Source organism: Mustelus asterias, chromosome 17, assembly GCF_964213995.1.
Source record: "Mustelus asterias chromosome 17, sMusAst1.hap1.1, whole genome shotgun sequence".
NCBI classification, from domain to species: domain Eukaryota; kingdom Metazoa; phylum Chordata; class Chondrichthyes; order Carcharhiniformes; family Triakidae; genus Mustelus; species Mustelus asterias.
In genome coordinates, this window is record NC_135817.1 from 29,074,006 (window position 1) to 29,092,522 (window position 18,517).

The 18,517-nt window shown below is 41.8% G+C and overlaps 2 protein-coding genes across 3 annotated transcripts in view; one reads left to right on the plus strand and one right to left on the minus strand.

Annotated features, from left to right (window-relative positions):
• Positions 1–6,649, minus strand: part of ccdc191 (coiled-coil domain containing 191) — a 60,257-nt gene extending 53,608 nt beyond the window's left edge. Inside the window, exon 1 of the mRNA XM_078232442.1 lies at positions 6,547–6,649. Coding sequence (XP_078088568.1) covers positions 6,547–6,639 — 93 coding nt within the window. The 5' untranslated portion in view covers positions 6,640–6,649. The remainder of the gene's footprint in view (positions 1–6,546) is intronic.
• A 3,731-nt stretch (positions 6,650–10,380) lies between these two features.
• qtrt2 (queuine tRNA-ribosyltransferase accessory subunit 2) overlaps positions 10,381–18,517 on the plus strand; it is a 28,149-nt gene continuing 20,012 nt past the window's right edge. The window contains exons 1-2 of one of the 2 annotated variants that reach the window (XM_078232444.1): positions 10,381–10,462; positions 16,349–16,681. In XM_078232444.1, the coding sequence (XP_078088570.1) occupies positions 16,482–16,681 (200 nt within the window). In that variant the 5' untranslated portion in view covers positions 10,381–10,462; positions 16,349–16,481. The remainder of the gene's footprint in view (positions 10,463–16,348; positions 16,682–18,517) is intronic. The other variant, XM_078232445.1, reaches the window with a different exon arrangement.

The following is an 18,517-nucleotide window of genomic DNA, read 5'->3' on the forward strand; positions in this document are numbered from 1 at the left end:
CACTTGTCAGCTCATGCCTGGATATTGTTCAGGTCTTGGAGCATCTGGATATGGACTGCCTCAATATTTGAGTCATCACAAATGATACTGAGCATTGTGCAGTCATCAGCGAACATCCCCACTTCTGACTTTATTATGGAAGGAAAGGTCATTGACGAAGCAGCTGAAGGTACGATCTTGGATTTTACACGGTTCTGATGTGTTGCTATCAGTGCAAAGAGCAGCTGAATTACCATAATCAAATTATAATCCATCTTCTTGTTTGACACCATAATCTGAAAACTTAAAGCACTTGGAGTGAAAGGCCCAAATCAAGTTTCATTTAATTCAAGTGTTTTAATTGTGATGAATGTGTACTGACTGGCTCCATTCTGAATGGCTGAAAAAATAACTGGAAACTTGCCTTGGTGCTCTTCAAGCAATTTCAACCATGTAGTCTTCATTATTGTTACGTTGAGAGCTCTATGAATTAAATATTTATCTGTGCTCCCCAAGCAATAGAATTCATTGTAAATTGTAATTGAATCCTGTAAATTTTAATCAGAGTTGTCAAATGTACTCTCAGACCATCAGTAGTGCTGGTTACAAATATGATCCAGTATCTGAGAATTAATTTCTAAAAATATTTATTTTGATCCAGCTAAGTAAACTAAGCTTCATGGCAAATTGTGGTTTAAGAGTGGTGTCATCATCATGGGGCAAAACAGCATTGTTGCTTTTATTTTTAATTTAATGAAGGTTGATGGGCAATGCCAACTAGAGGGAGGAAAGTGCCTCTAAAATATTGTGTTTCTGGCATTTTGGGACTTCCTTGGTCTGTAGGTATTGAAAACAAGTTCGGAAATCAAGGCTAGCATGCACTCTCACAAAGAATTAAGACCGAGTTTTCGTAAGTTTTCCGGTAACGTGTGCTCTATCTTTCGCAATCAACTCTGTGCAGTCAGAATAGCCGACTCAACATCAATTTGAATAAGCAACAATGTCCTCCAACTGAACATCAGGATCACCAGAACCATTGTTTTGGATGTCCATGCACCTGCCACTGACATTTGCCCCCTTCCTGGACATTCACAAGCTGAATCAGACCACCTGAGATCTTGAGTTGCTTGATTTAATTACTAAATCTGCACACTGAGGTAATATGGGCTGAAGTTAGAAATAGGAAAGGAGCGGTCACGTTGCTAGGAGTTTACTATAGGCCCCCAAATAGTAATAGAGATGTGGAGGAAGAAATTGCTAAGCAGATTATGGATATGTGTGGGGGTCACAGGGTAGTTGTCATGGGGGACTTTAACTTTCCAAATATTGATTGGAACCTTTGTAGGTCAAATAGTTTGGATGGGGCAGTTTTTGTGCAGTGTGTGCGGGAGGGTTTCCTGATACAATATGTGGATGGGCCGACTAGAGGTGAGGCCACATTGGATTTGGTACTGGGAAATGAACCGGGCCAAGTGTTAGATTTGGTTGTGGGAGAGCAATTTGGAGATAGTGACCACAATTCGGTGTCTTTTGTTATTGCAATGGAGAGGGATAGGGCCGTACGGCAGGGCAAGGTTTACAATTGGGGGAGGGGTAATTATGATGCGATTAGGCAAGAATTAGGGGGCATAAGTTGGGAACAGAAACTGTCAGAGAAAGGAACTAATGAAAAGTGGAACTTTTTCAAGGAACAAATACTGGATGTCCTTGATAGGTATGTTCCTGTCAGGCAGGAAGGAAATGGCCGAGTGAGGGAACCATGGTTCACGAAAGAGGTGGAATGTCTTGTGAAAAGGAAGAGGGAAGCTTATGTAGGGATGAGGAAACAAGGTTCAGATGGCTCGATTGAGGGTTACAAGTTAGCAAGGAATGAGCTGAAAAAGGGGCTTAGGAGAGCTAGGAGGGGACATGAGAAGTCCTTGGCGGGTCGGATCAAGGAAAACCCCAAGGCTTTTTACTCTTATGTGAGGAATAAAAGAATGACCAGGGTGAGGTTAGGGCCGGTCAAGGACAGTAGTGGGAACTTGTGTATGGAGGCAGTAGAGATAGGCGAGGTGATGAATGAATACTTTTCTTCAGTGTTCACCAAGGAGAGGGGCCATGTTTTTGAGGAAGAGAAGGTGTTACAGGCTAATAGGCTGGAGGAAATAGATGTTCGGAGGGAGGATGTCTTGGCAGTTTTGAATAAACTGAAGGTCGATAAGTCCCCTGGGCCTGATGAAATGTATCCTAGGATTCTGTGGGAGGCAAGGGATGAGATTGCAGAGCCTTTGGCGTTGATCTTTGGGTCCTCGCTGTCCACGGGGATGGTGCCAGAGGACTGGAGAATGGCGAATGTTGTTCCTCTGTTTAAGAAAGGGAATAGAAATGACCCTGGTAATTATAGACCGGTTAGTCTTACTTCGGTGGTTGGTAAATTGATGGAAAGGGTCCTTAGGGATGGGATTTACGACCATTTAGAAAGATGCGGATTAATCCGAGATAGTCAGCACGGATTCGTGAAGGGCAAGTCGTGCCTCACAAATTTGATAGAATTTTTTGAGGAGGTAACTAAGTGTGTTGATGAAGGTAGGGCAGTTGATGTCATATACATGGATTTTAGTAAGGCGTTTGATAAGGTCCCCCATGGTCGGCTTATGATGAAAGTGAGGAGGTGTGGGATAGAGGGAAGGTTGGCCGATTGGATAGGTAACTGGCTGTCTGACCGAAGACAGAGGGTGGTGGTCGATGGAAAATTTTCGGATTGGAGGCAGGTTGCTAGCGGAGTGCCACAGGGATCAGTGCTTGGTCCTCTGCTCTTTGTGATTTTTATTAATGACTTAGAGGAGGGGGCTGAAGGGTGGATCAGTAAATTTGCTGATGACACCAAGATTGGTGGAGTAGTGGATGAGGTGGAGGGCTGTTGTAGGCTGCAAAGAGACATAGATAGGATGCAAAGCTGGGCTGAAAAATGGCAAATGGAGTTTAACCCTGATAAATGTGAGGTGATTCATTTTGGTAGGACAAATTTAAATGTGGATTACAGGGTCAAAGGTAGGGTTCTGAAGACTGTGGAGGAACAGAGAGATCTTGGGGTCCATATCCACAGATCTCTAAAGGTTGCCACTCAAGTGGATAGAGCTGTGAAGAAGGCCTATAGTGTGTTAGCTTTTATTAACAGGGGGTTGGAGTTTAAGAGCCGTGGGGTTATGCTGCAACTGTACAGGACCTTGGTGAGACCACATTTGGAATATTGTGTGCAGTTCTGGTCACCTCACTATAAGAAGGATGTGGAAGCGCTGGAAAGAGTGCAGAGGAGATTTACCAGGATGCTGCCTGGTTTGGAGGGTAGGTCATATGAGGAAAGGTTGAGGGAGCTAGGGCTGTTCTCTCTGGAACGGAGGAGGCTGAGGGGAGACTTAATAGAGGTGTATAAAATGATGAAGGGGATAGATAGAGTGAACGTTCAAAGACTATTTCCTCGGGTGGATGGAGCTATTACAAGGGGGCATAACTATAGGGTTCGTGGTGGGAGATACAGGACGGATATCAGAGGTAGGTTCTTTACGCAGAGAGTGGTTGGGGTGTGGAATGGACTGCCTGCAGTGACAGTGGAGTCAGACACTTTAGGAACATTTAAGCGGTTATTGGATAGGCACATGGAGCACACCAGGATGATAGGGAGTGGGATAGCTTGATCTTGGTTTCAGATAAAGCTCGGCACAACATCGTGGGCCGAAGGGCCTGTTCTGTGCTGTACTGTTCTATGTTCTATGTAAACAGATCTTATTCAGCATCAGGTATTTTCATTTGCAAAATGTTGCTGGTCTCTACTTCTACCTTATATTTCTGCCACTGAATCCATTATCTGTATTTTATTCATCTCAAAATGTGATTTGTTCAAATGCATTCTGTGTTCACCTCCCTTTCCTCCACAAGCTTCGACTTATCCAAAATAAAGTGCATTTGGACCTCTTCTCTATCATGTTGATTCTCATTGACCGACACTGACTTTCTGAAGGTATTAGATTAAATTTTTTCATCCTCATTTTATAATCTGTCCCCCTGGCTTGCCCCATCTCATTCCCACAATCACTTTCAAGCTTTTACATGTTCTCCATCTCTCACTCTTGACCTTAACCTACGTGTGTGCGTGCGTGCGTGCGCGAGTGTGTCTCCTCTACTTTTCACTATGGGTTATGGCATGTCTTCAACTCCCTCCCTAAATATTTTGCTCTTTGTTTCGCTCATTTCTTTCAAAATCTTCCGTAAATCCCATTTTTTGATGAAAATTTCATGCAATCCCTTCATCACAGTGTTGGTTTTCCCTATCTTCCTGACCATTTGTGAAGTTCCTCGAAACTTATTTTATATTGCAAAACTACTGCATAAATGAACTTCTTGTGGAGTGTTTTCTTGGTTCTTTATAAATTAATTTGCATTTATCAGTATTTTTGCTTCTGTGAATCATTTGAATCTGTATAAGTATTGTGACATTTCTCCAACTAGTCTGTCAGGAGATATTATAAATATGCTTTCTGATAAGAAATGCAGTACAATCAGAGTTAAGTCTTAGAATTTTTCAGTATGCAGAAGTTTTAGATGCAAGTTAATTTACAAGATGTGGTCAGTTTAGGGAAATTATTAATGCATTTGCATGAGAAGATGATGTAAAAGGCATGAACCGTAATAGTTATGTGTTCCCTGCAATGCTGCTGTTAACAGTAATTACTGTTTTTCAGTACATACTCACATAATTGGTTACAATCCCATCTATCTTCTAAAAAAAGACCATTGTTCATCAGATGTCTGCCCATTTGGGGTCACTGCTTAGAATGTGGCAATCAAGTGACTCTGCAGTTAGCTTCAAGTGCTCTATTTCCCCAACCATGTGTGCTACATTACTCGAGCCAACCAAATCCCCATGACTCACTACCTCAGTCAGTTTTTCTTTTGTCTGAGTATCTTGTATCAATTCCTAAGGTATGTTTGCTCAGATTCGAGCATGGCTCTAAATCCAGTATCAGTGACTTGAAATGCCACTTGAAGTAGCGTATAGTACAAACCAGGCCCCTCATCCTGGGTTGCTCTATAACTTTAATAGCCAGCTTTGTTCTTCACATCAAAGGGAGGGGTGAGATTATTTCTACAGGGATGTGTAACCAGAGTATCGATTCTGCTTCCAAATCTCCACAGATGAGAGGGAAAAGGCAAGGGAAATTAAGAGTCCATAAGACCATAAGACATAGGAGCGGAAGTAAGGCCATTCGGCCCATCGAGTCCACTCCACCATTCAATCAAGGTTGATTTCAACTCCATTTACCCGCTCTCTCCCCATAGCCCTTAATTCCTCGAGAAATCAAGAATTTATCAATTTCTGTCTTGAAGACGCTCAACGTCTCGGCCTCCACAGCCCTCTGTGGCAATGAATTCCACAGACCCACCACTCTCTGGCTGAAGAAATTTCTCCTCATCTCTGTTCTAAAGTGACTCCCTTTTATTCTAAGGCTGTGCCCCCGCGTCCTAGTCTCCCCTGTTAATGGAAACAACTTCCCTACGTCCATCCTATCTAAGCCGTTCATTATCTTGTAAGTTTCTATCAGATCTCCCCTCAACCTCCTAAACTCCAATGAATATAATCCCACGATCCTCAGACGTTCATCGTATGTCAGGCCTACCATTCCTGGGATCATCCGTGTGAATCTCCGCTGGACCCGCTCCAGTGCCAGTATGTCCTTCCTGAGGTGTGGGGCCCAAAATTGCTCACAGTACTCCAAATGGGGCCTAACCAGTGCTTTATAAAGCCTCAGAAGTACATCCCTGCTTTTGTATTCCAAGCCTCTTGAGATAAATGACAACATTACATTTGCTTTCTTAATTACGGACTCAACCTGCAAGTTTACCTTTAGAGAATCCTGGACTAGGACTCCCAAGTCAAAAAAGACCGACAGAGAGGAAATAGAAATTCTTGCAGACGTAGAATGAAAAGCCCAGAAGGAAAAAAAGTTTGAACCAGTATTTTCCCGTGTTCCATTTTTAAAGTATACAAGACAAATTCAGATCAGTATTCTTATTTCCCCATTTTGCTGTTTTTTTCTTCTGGGAAGAGAGATCTCAGGATGTCCCAAAGCGCTTTACAACAAATGAAGTACCTTCGAAGTGTAGACCCACTTGTGTTGTAGGAAATACAGCAATTAATTTGCGTACAGCAAAGTCCCACAAACAGCAATGAGATAAATGATGTGTTTTGGTGACAGTGGCTGGGACACTAGGGAGAACACCACTGTATTTTTGGAAATTGTGCCAGGGGATGTTTTACAGCCACCTGGGAGAGCAGATTGAGCCTGAATGGAAATAACGAAGTGGGAAAGAAAGAGGAGGCAAAAGGAGGAAGAAAAGGCCAACAGAGGGAACGTAAGAGGAGAGAGCAAAGATTGCGGTCAGCTCTTTAACACGGTGAGCAGGGTTGCAGTAACCGGGAAGGTTCAGGCAGGAAGAGGTCCATTGTTTTAAATGAGTTCGTAAATAAACACTAACTCCGTTGAAAGTTGTCGTGTGCTTAAGAGGTAAGCAGTGCTGCCGAACTACCTTGGTTCCATGTTTGTTGTGAGTGAACCGCTTCCAGTGGAAAAGCTCCGGGCGGCCAGGCTCCATCTCCGGCACCAATATGGCCGTGTCCATCTCCACTTCCTGCACCAACATGGTCGGCTCCGTGCCGCGCTCGGCACGCCGGGAGATGTAGTTCTCCGCTCCCGAAATCCCGATCGCCACCCAGCGGTGAAAACATGCCAACAACTACAACTCCCATGGGTCAGTACGCCCAACCGCCCCACCGGGCCGCAGAATCTGTTATCGCCATGGCAACGACCAACGGCTATTTCCATACACCCTAAATAATTAAATTCGTAAAGATGCCCATGAGAATAACAGGAAATTGAAATGTGAGGGTATTCTGGTTTTCATTGAATTAATGTGACATATATTGTAAACACTTAGATGTCAAACTTGGCTCACTGTGTTAGAAGGTTCAAGTCCCCACTCCTGAGAGTTGAACCCATAATCTAAGGTGCTAATTTTCTCCATTTTAACGCATAGAGCCATAGTTCCTGTAAGTACAGTTTCTTACTTATGGTTTCATCTAGTTTCCACATCATCTTATTTTACAGAATTGCAACTGACTAAATAAACAATTTTTGATGTTGGTATTTTTCTTATTTTAAAGCAGGTTTAAAGATTGCTCTAACCTACTAAATTATGTTTTTAAGTTATTTCGATAAGTCATTCACACACTAATTTACATATTTTATTTCCCCACTTTAAAATCCACAGCCCAAAGGGCCAACTTTAATTACAAGTGCTTAAATCAGAAACTGCCAACTAGGAGCAATTATGATTTTCTGCCAATATCCATCCCACAGAATTTTTAAAAAGTACCCTGCGTGCTGGAAATAGAAATGGAAAGAGCTATAAATACTCAGCAGGTCTGGTAGCATCTGTGGAGGGAGAAACATAGTTAACATTTCAAGTCAAATATTCTAATTGCAATTATTTTCTCTTCAAGTGCTATCTAATTTCCTTTCAAAAATCATGATTTTAAAAATTATTTTATGGGGGGGGTCATGTGATGTGAGCACGGGAATGGCTGTGTTTCCATGAGCTCCGGTGCTACTCATCTTTTAATACTTTCATTTATCCTGATGCACAGCCTATAAGTACCTAATCTTGGGGTGAAAACTCAGTACAATGTCCCTGAAAGATTTTCTGGTTAAGTTTTGGGACAAAGTGACAAGCAAAGTTATGAAAATCCTTGATGGAAAGAAGCAGTCGGAAGCAGCTGGATGAAGCTGAGCCCTCAACATGGCAATTTGGTCAGTGAGCAGGCTCTTGACCCAATGATGTCAATATGATTAAGGTTACAAATGACAAACTTGGCTTTTTGGCACAGAATTTCAATGCTCATATTGCTGCACTGCAAAATACTGAATAGAAGCTTGATGAAGCGGAGGAAACAATCCTTATTGTCGAGAATGCAGTTTCTTCAGTGAGGCCTGCTTTCAATCCTTGGAAAATCAGTAAATGGTATGTCAGATATCCTGATCGATCTGGAGAGCTGGGCCTGGAGGAGGAGTGTCCGTGTGACCAGCTTTCCAGAAAGAATTGAGGGCGAACTCCTAGCCAAATTTTTATGAGAACTGGCAACTACGTTTCTTAATCTCAACATGAAAGCTGGGCATATTAATCTTGAAGAGGCACGTTGTGTCCTATTCTCAAGACCTGACCCAACACCAGTAATCATGCATTTTCACAACTTTGGTGGCAGAGGTTTCGATGAAGTTGAAAAATGTCTGAAAGCTACATGATTGCAGTTTGCCCTGTTTTATCCTGCTATCATGAAGGTGAAATCTGATGGATGCTTAAGGCTTTTTGACAATTCTACTAAGGCTTTGGCCTCTCTCAACTCCGTGGATTGTGATAATTTGGAGTCATAATCTGCAGTTCATCACTAATCCTGGCCTTTACCCCTTGTCATTACGCTCTTTTGTGATATTATTTATCTTGTTGACACTGGTGATCTAGTATATGAGGCAAATTTTGGCTGTTATTCTTTGGAAACCAGAGATGCCATTTGTTTATAATGGAATGCATCCCTCGGCGTGTTCCTTTAAATATTCCAAGCTTAAGGTGCAGATTTGATCCCATTATATCCTCATTGTGCCAGGGGTGCAAGGTGGCATGAAAGACTACCTGCATTGCTTCTAGTCCTGTGTCAAAATTGAGTCCTAGTTGTTTAATATCCTTGAACAACTTGAGTGTTGAGGAGCGAGCTGTGTAGATTGTATGGCATTCGGACTGTGCCTTGTATCCTTTATTTATAATAGTATATACTGGGTGGTATCCTTTACTCTTGTCATTGTTAATCTGAGGCAGAGATCATGATGTTGTCAAAGGATCCTTGGAGAGTTGCTGCAGGTGCATCTTGTACCTGCTATAACTGAGCATTAGTGGTAAAGAGAGTGAATGTTTAAGGTTGTGGATGGGATGCTGACCAAGCAATATGAGGAAAATATTTTTCTTCACGAGTGCTTAGGCTCTGGAATTCGCTGCTTGAGTGTGGCAGAGGCAAATTAAATTATGGCTTTCAAAAGGGAATTGGACATTATCTGAAGAGGAAAACGTTGTAGGGCTCTGGGGAAAAAGCAGGGGGAATGGCGTTGGCAACATTACTATTGCCGACAACTGGCACAGTTCCTTCTTCTGTGCGCTGTAACCAACAATTCAATAACTCTGCCTCTACCATACCCTCAGGCAGCCCATTCCAAATGCTAACCACTCGCTCCGTGAACATAAGAACATAAGAAATAGGAGCAGGAGTAGGCCATCTAGCCCCTCGAGCCTGTCCCGCCATTCAATAAGATCATGGCTGATCTGAAGTGGATCAGTTCCACTTACCCGCCTGATCCCTATAACCCCTAATTCCCTTACCGATCAGGAATCCATCTATCTGTGATTTAAACATATTCAACGAGGTAGCCTCCACCACTTCAGTGGGCAGAGAATTCCAGAGATTCACCACCCTCAGAAGAGGTTCCTCCTCAACTCTGTCCTAAACTGACCCCCCTTTATTTTGAGGCTGTGCCCTCTAGTTCTAGTTTCCTTTCTAAGTGGAAAGAATCTCTCCACCTCTATCCAATTCAGCCCTTTCATTATCTTATAGGTCTCTATAAGATCCCCCCTCAGCCTTCTAAATTCCAACGAATACAAACCCAATCTGCTCAGTCTCTCCTCATAATCAACACCCCTCATCTCTGGTATCAACCTGGTGAACCTTCTCTGCACTCCCTCCAACGCCAATATATCCTTCCGCAAATAAGGGGACCAATACTGCACACGGTATTCCAGCTGCGGCCTCACCAATGCCCTGTACAGATGCAGCAAGACATCTCTGCTTTATATTCTATCCCCCTTGCGATATAGGCCAACATCCCATTTGCCTTCTTGATCACCTGTTGCACCTGCAGACTGGGTTTTTGCGTCTCATGCACAAGGACCCCCAGGTCCCTCTGCACAGCAGCATGTTGTAATTTCTAAGTCTTTCCTTAATCGTGTTCTCTGTTTCTCAACCCTTGCGCCAATGGAGACAGTTTCTCCCTGTCCTCTTCTTGCCCTACAGTCCTGCCCAGCCGTCTGCACTGATGTCCACCATGGGCTATTACAGAGGAAACTGGCTATCTTTTCGAACCTTCGCCGGGCCGGCTGCCACGCATGCTCCATTCACAGACCGTCACTGGAATGAACGCCGGACACTGCGCATGCCCCGGGCGCTCCATTCACGTCGTTGCCGTTGAACGCCGGCTACTGCGCATGCCCCAAGGGCTGACTCGGAAGAGCGAGCCCCGGATGACGTACCCAGAGCAAGTTCTCACATGATGCTGGGATGCTTCCGGCCGTTTGATTGGCTGGGCGCTCGGAGTGGCTGCCGGGACATTTCGGGGACCATGTGCAGGTGAGTTATCTCTTTATTAGCAGAGTTGCTGCTGTTGTTGGCAGGATATATGTTTACATCGTCATGGTTTTAAAAGTAAGCGAGGACGTGGCATATACATCCGACCCATTCCCAATGCTTCCATCCACTTTTCATATCAGGCGAGAGCTTATTCCTGGGTGGTCAGATTGGAAAGTGACCATAGTTAAAGTTGGTGAATTTCGCTCATGTAGCCCAGTACAGTTCTGTATATATGGTACAGATCACTGGCAAGAAAAACTGAAGTAGGTGCACCACATCAATTATAAAGTCCACATATTTCCTTACCGTCGTTGCTGGAACACATTGATTCGTTAATATAACCAGGCAGGCAGTTGAGTGTTTAAGTAACTGGATAATTAATCTAGTGACCATACAGAGGATGCTGAAAACGCTCTGTAAGTCTAGCAGCATTTGTGGAAAGAGAATAGAGCCAACATTTCGAATTGGAATGACCCTTCATCAGAGCTGATAATCTTTTGGTTTGCTAATGGTGTTAGAAGCCTGCCAAACAATAAACGCTGGCTTAATACCTACAATTGGAAAGACAAGTTCAGATTGTAACTAAAATATGTTCATCAATTGTTAAATAGTGTTGAAAATGTTAGTTTGAGATTAATTAATTCCTGTGGGGAATAAAAAGAATCAAATTGTTTTTTTTGTCACTTGAATCATTTCCATGTGTGAGTTTTAAAAAGATCTTTGTAGTGGTGGACTAGGCAATGAATATGATGCAATCTCAGTGATATTTGAGTTGAAGGCATGGACTTGGCAAAAGTTAATAGTTTATTTGAGCCCTCAGGATATCCCAGAGTGCTTCCCAACCAGTACATTAATTTTGAAGTTTGCACATGACAAGGGTCCTCAAACAGTAATGTGATAAATGACTACTCATTCTGCTTTTGGTGGTGCTGGTTGAGGCATGATTGTTGGTACGGAAATCGGAAGAACGCTGAAAAGTTCCGGAAAAACAAATTTTCCAACTCCACCTGTCCACTTTTTTTCTGAATTGGTTGGAGCAGTCTCACTGCCTTTGCCCACTTGAACCTTTAATAATGTTCGCATTCCTGCTTGAGCTATGGAAGAGTTACAGCTTTGCAATCTACAAGTATTCAAATTTAGTAATTAGATGTTGCATTAACTGTTCAAATAGTTACAGACAAGCAGTCCTGTCCACACTTTCTAGATGTGGAGATGCCGGCGTTGGACTGGGGTAAGCACAGTAAGAAGTCTCACAACACCAGGTTAAAGTCCAACAGGTTTATTTGGTAGCAAATACCATAAGCTTTCGGAGCAATGCTCCTTCGTCAGATGGAGTGGTCTCTGTTCTCAAACAGGGCACAGACACAGAAATCAAATTACAGAATACTGATTAGAATGCAAATCTCTACAGCCAGCCAGGTCTTAAATGCACAGACAATGTGGGTGGAGAGCACCCTGTGGGGGAGCACTTCAGCAGTCACGGGCATTCAGCCTTGGATCTTCAGGTAAGCGTTCTCCAAGGCGGCCTTCACGACACACGACAGCGCAGAGTCGCTGAGCAGAAACTGATAGCCAAGTTTCGCACACATGAGGACGGTCTAAACCGGGATGTTGGATTTATGTCACATTATCAGTAACCCCCACAGCTTGACTCCTGGACTTGCACAATTTCACAAGCTGTACTGTCTGGAGACAATACACATCTCTTTAACCTGTGTTGAATGCTCCCTCCACCCACATTGTCTGTGCATTTAAGACCTGGCTGGCTGTAGAGATTTGCATTCTAATCAGTATTCTGTAATTTGATTTCTGTGTCTGTGCCCTGTTTGAGAACAGAGACCACTCCATCCGACGAAGGAGCATTGCTCCGAAAGCTTATGGTATTTGCTACCAAATAAACCTGTTGGACTTTAACCTGGTGTTGTGAGACTTCTTACCACACTTTCTAGTACAGGATTCATGTTCCATGAACATCGACTGCAGAGGGCTGTAGTGGCTGGGTCATTAAGGATTTTCAAGGTTGAGACAGATTTTTAATCAGTAAAGGAATCAAGAGGTATAGGGATACAGTGGGAATGTGAAGTTGAGGATTATCATACCAAATCAGTCATGATCTCATTGAATGGTGGCGCAGGCTTGATGGACCGAATGACCTATTTCAGCTCCTATGTCTTATGGTCTTATGACCTTTGCAGAATGAACATGTTGTTTGGGGTTGTCAGTAGGAAATCTCATTGCATATAAATTATTGCTCTCAACCAAAGATTGAGAACACTCATATTCCATTGAGAACCGCATTCCATTATTTTAGTCTGAAAAGCAGATTCTGCCTGTAAGTTTGATATGAAACTGTTATGCAGAAAGGAACAGTTAATGGCCAAATTTATGTATTAGCAGAAAACAGCTACTGAATTTGATTTCAATATTATTACACACGACTGCCTTATTTTAATAATGTTTGGTTCATGTATGTGTTGTGTTTATCTATTGGAGCATTGAATGCTTTACTACAGGGAATTGTTGAGATAGGTTATTACATTTTTAAGGGAAAAGTAAATAAGCATTTGAAGGAGTGCAAGATATAGAAATGTGAGATAAGCCCATTGCTGTAGCAAAGAACTGGCACAAGACAAGCTGAATAGCCTCTTCTGTACTGTAAAGTTCTGATCTAAGAACATTAAACAAGTTTAGTTTTGCATCCAAGCATTTTTCTGTCAAAATTCAGTGCAGGTAATCAGTGGATTCTGACGGTTGATGAGGTTGTAACTTATTAAACTGTTATGCTCGTTCTTCATAATCCACCATAAAATATTGTGGTATCTTTTATACAAATCAGAGGGAGGATCTGTATTTTCACAGGTTTATGCAGGCAGTAGCAAAAATACTTGTAAATCTTTCTCCCTTTCTCTCTTCCTTTAATAAGCTCCTTATAACCTACCTTTTTGACCTTTAGTCATCTATCCGAATATCTCCTTATGTGGCTTAGTGTCAAATTTTCTTTGATATTGCTCCTATGAAACACCTTGAGGCCATTTACTAGTGAAAGGCATTATGTAAATACAAGTTGATTTTTGTGTATTGCCAGCCCAAAGGTAAACTCAGCAACATTAACATCATTCTATTCGAAGCAGATTTTAAATATGACACCAGAATGAAATTACTTGAGAAGTGATGAAGCTTCCAAAAATCAGTTTCAATGCACTCAAAAGTACTACAGCAATAGTAAAACACAGAGAGACAGAATCTTTCTCTAGTCAAATTTTGCAAGACTTTTTAAAACTAATAAACCATGATGAAGGGTGGTAGACGTTACCAAGTGTACAAGAGTAAAGGTGAATAGAAAGTAAATCAGAAAATAGTGTGATAGACTTGGATTTCCAAAAGACATTTGATAATGTGCCACATCAAAGGTTACTACACAAAAGACTGTAAGAGCTTACGGAGTAGGGGTGACACATCAGCATCGATAGCTGTTAGTTAACAGTGTAAGAATAAATGGGTCACCTTTGGGTCAGCAAGTTTTAATGAGGGGAGTTCCACAGGGATCAGTACTGGGGCCTCGATTTACATTCTATATCAGTAACCTGGATGAACAGACCAAATGTATAGCTGCTGAACTTGTTGATTACACAAAGATCAGTAGGAGAATAAGAGGACATAATGGGGCTGCAAAAGCCTGTAGATAGGTTAAGTGAGTGGCCAAAATTTGGCAGGTGAAGTATAATGTGGGAAAATATGAACACGTCCACTTTGGTAGGAAGAATAGAAAAACAGCATATTATTTAAATGGAGACAGATTGTAGAACTCTGAGGTACAGAGGGATCTAGTGTGCTGGTACATGAATCATAAAAAGTTAGTCTGCAGATACAGCAAATGATTAGGAAGGCAAATGGAAAGCTGTCATTTATTGTAAAGACAACGGAATTTAAAAGTAGGGAAATTTTACTACAGTTGTAGAGGATGTTAGTGAGATCACACATGGAGCGCTGTATACAGTTTTAGTCTCCTTATTTAAGAAAGGATACGACTGTATTGGGACCAGTGCAAAGATGGTTAACCTGACTGATTCCTGGGATGAAGGGGTTATTTTATGGTGAAAAGCTGGACAAATTGGGCCTGTATCCAGTGGTGTTTAGAAGATTGAGAGGTTATGTTATTGAAACCTGTAAGCTCCTGTAGGGACTTGACAGGGTGGATGCTGGAAGGATGTATCTCCTTGTGGCTTAGACTAGAACCAGGGGACACGATTTTAAATTAAGTCTCTTGTCTAAGACGGTTGTGAGGATAATTTTTTTTCTCTCAGGCAGTTCTTAGACTGGAATTCTCTTTCCTAGACAGCAGTGGCAGCAGGACCATTGAATATTTTTAAGGCTGAGTTAGGTAGACTTTTGAAGGACAAGAGAGTGAAAGATTATGGGCAGACAGGAAAGTGGAGATCACAATCAGATCAGCCATGATCTTCCAAATGGGAGAGCAGGCACAAGGGGCTGAATGGCCTACTCCTTTTAATTTGTTTGTACGTTCATAGTGATAAAGTTTAAAGTTTATTTATTAGTGTCACAAGTAGGCTTATATGAACACTGCAATTAAGTTACTGTGAAAAACCCCTCCCTGGTCACCACACTCCGACGCCTGTTTGGGTACACTGCGGGAGAATCTAGCATGGCTAATGCATTTAACCAGCATGTGTTTCAGACTGTGGGAGGAAACTGGAGCACGGAGGAAACCCATGCGGACACGGGGAGAACGTGCAGACGCCGCACAGGCAGTGCCCCAAGCTGAGAATCGAACCCGGGTCCCTGGTTCTGTGAGGCAGCAGTGCTAACCACTGTGCCATCGTCCCGATTGGATGACATCACATTGGATTTTACTAATCTGAAAGTTGTTTGAGGAATGATTTTGTAGGACATGATCCCTCATTCTTTCCTAAAACTTTTGTATTTTATTCCTCTCGCTACCTTCAGGCTTTTAAAACCCAAGCATTGTGTCTCCTAATTACAAGTTCCTGAGTTATCTTCTCTCTTTTCAACTATTTGTCATGGCTCTTTATCCTGGTTCATTAATTTAAAACTTTGTAAAGTTTGCTGAGTTTCACTATTTGTAATAATTGGAAATTGATTTTATAGCATTTTCATTAATAGAATTGTGATGCAGCTCTTTTGGCTCTAATATGAATGTTGGCAAACTTAGCTTGGGATGAAATATGTGCACTGGAGATTGTACATCAAAAACAGACTAAGCATAGAAACTGGTGCAAATAGAAGGAGAAATAAATGAAATAGATTGATTCAAAAAAGATAGAAACAGTGAAGCAGAACAAAGACAGAACTCAAATATTGATAAAGAAAAATGAAAGAAAGGAATTGATTTTTAATTATGAAAGGTGATGCTCTTTGGGAGCTTGGCAGTGATAGAGTTGAACTGCTGTCAAATTGTAGGATAAACTTTCATCTCAGTGAAGTCAAAATAATTTTAGATTAAATTCATTTTCTGACCAAATGATGGGCAAAGTTCCTAAGTTCACACGTGAAACACAGCTGACAGCAGGGAATTGCCTGCATTGTTGACCACTCCATGGGGCATTGTGATGATTTGGGTTGGTCTGCTGAAGTGGGATTAAGACTTTCTCAGGACCAAACGGGCATCTTACTTTTCACTTGGCCAAGGTTGAGGGTTCTTGGATGGCGACAGAGAAAATTGTCCTTTTCCCTGGTGTTGACGTGCTTTGCTATTATAGGCATAAAAACCACCACCTTTAATTGGTCATTATTGAACATAGAGTGACAACTTTTACTTGAGTTAGGAAGTATAAATTTACTCTGGATAATAGCCGTGTGGAAAAGATGTAGTAAAATATCATTTGTTTCCCTTTTATCTTTTCACAGAAACTGCAACACAGTTATGCATCTTTCATGTTTCATACAAACATCTGGTAACTAACATATTTAGCAATCTGCCTGTGCAATAAAAGATCTACCAATCCAAATTGCACACATCCGAAGTGTTTCAGCTGGAAAGATGAAGTTAATCCTCTCCAGTGTTGTGAATGGATGTCGTCTTGGTAAATTGATTGAAGTAGGACGGAATGGCAGTAAAAGTCTTGACATTCCTGGTTGTCTGCTTTATACTCGGACAGGCACAGCTCCACATCTGACTCATGACACACTCAGTCTTATAGAAGGAGTTCCTGAACCTGTGCACCTGACATTATCTACGCTGTATGTGCAAGTATAAAACATTTTTTTCTTTTGCTCTTCGGTTGTAATGCAAATATGATAAGTACCTGCTGAAATGTTGCAGTATCCCTTCTGTTGAATAGAAATTCCAGCATTCAAAGATCCACACTGATGTGGGTTGGATTAATTCAAGAGTGCCCATCAAAAGAGGCCCCTTTGCCTTCTGCTATAAAGTGAATCCTGGAGCTCTATATATGTGGTATGATACCATTTGTCTGTTTGCTGCACATTGCCCTGGTGTCCGTGAATGGTACTAGTAGACCTGTGCTCACTTCATTGTAATATTGGATGTGAATTCCTGCATTTATCTTTAACTTTTAAAAACATTGGAAAATAAGGTTGCAGGTCCTCTTTACTATTTTATATTCACAGCAGTGGTTGGCACTGCTGCCTCACAGCGCCAGGGTCACTGTCTGTATGGAGTTTGCACATTATCCCCGTGTCTGCGTGTGTTTCCTCTGGGTGCTCTGGTTCCCTCCCACAGTCCAAAGATGTGCGGGTTAGGTTGATTGGCCATGCTAAATTGCCCCATCGTGCCAAGGGGATAAGCAGGATAAATGTGGGGTTGCAGGGATAGGGCCTGGGTGGGATTGTTATCGATGCAGGTTCGATGGGCTGAATAGCCTGCTTCTGCACTGTCGGGATTCTATGTTCACAATTTTCAAACACTTAATTTGTGTCTTTTTAAAAGGTATGGACTCTACCTCAATAGCCACTCCCAATAATGCATTCCATGTTCAATTACCTTTCTTGTTGGAAGCAATTCTTCAACTTGGGTAATAATGCTCTTTGGTGATCTGTTACACTGAACCTGACATGAACATAAGCAGATTCAAATGTCTCCTGGAGAGAGGTCTCGAAACACTTCTGTATAGGATTGGGACCTAACTGAGTTATAATGACAATGTCACATCGATGTGCACCCAATGTGTATTTTGTATTAACATCAATGCTGCATTAAAACTGCAGATATCTTTTTTAATTTGATGAAGCTGATAAAAGGTGTAACATAAAAATAGGACAGTGCTGATTATTTATTTATCTTTTATTATTCTTCCTTTGTCTGCCAGTTTTGCTCTCCTCTCCCAGTAATATTTGAATAGTTACTGGCTTTCAGGTCACAATCTTCCAGTAGCCCACCCAAATGAGAAAGTAGACACTTGCTGCTGGCAGGCTATTCAGACATGGGAGCAAATAGAGTGGAGCTCAATCGTGGACTTGCCTGACTTTCACATCTTCAGACTTTCACACTTTCAACTGGGTAGGCCTAGCAACTGGAGCCTGTCTAATTTTTCCCTCTTTTACCAGGAGTGTTACTGCCATATTGCCTGATCAACTAAATTGGTGCAGAGCAGAGAATCAAAAGTGGGACTTTGTGATTTGTATGACTAATAGTTTTTAAAGCCACTCTACAAGAACAAGAAGTGCAGTAACAACTTGCAATTGAGGAAGTGTTTTTTCTAATAATCCAATGTGGACAGCATAAAGTACAATACATCATTACCTACACAATTGGGCTACATTATATCAGTTCTTAGACTGATTTGTAAATGAAATGCTGTTGGTAGGAAAAAGACTTATTTTGAAGCAACGATTTCCTGGAGAAGCCTGTGGCTGTATGACTTTGACTCCTGGCTGAATGGATCAATATAATGCTTATGAAATAAATTATTATAGAATAAAATTGATGTTGTGTTTCGTTGAGCTCTATAGTTGCTGTGATCAATAATAATGTGAATGCCCGTAAGCTAGGTATTATCATTGGGTTAATGAGCAAATTATATTTACTGACCCATCCTCTGATTTAGTAAGGTAATC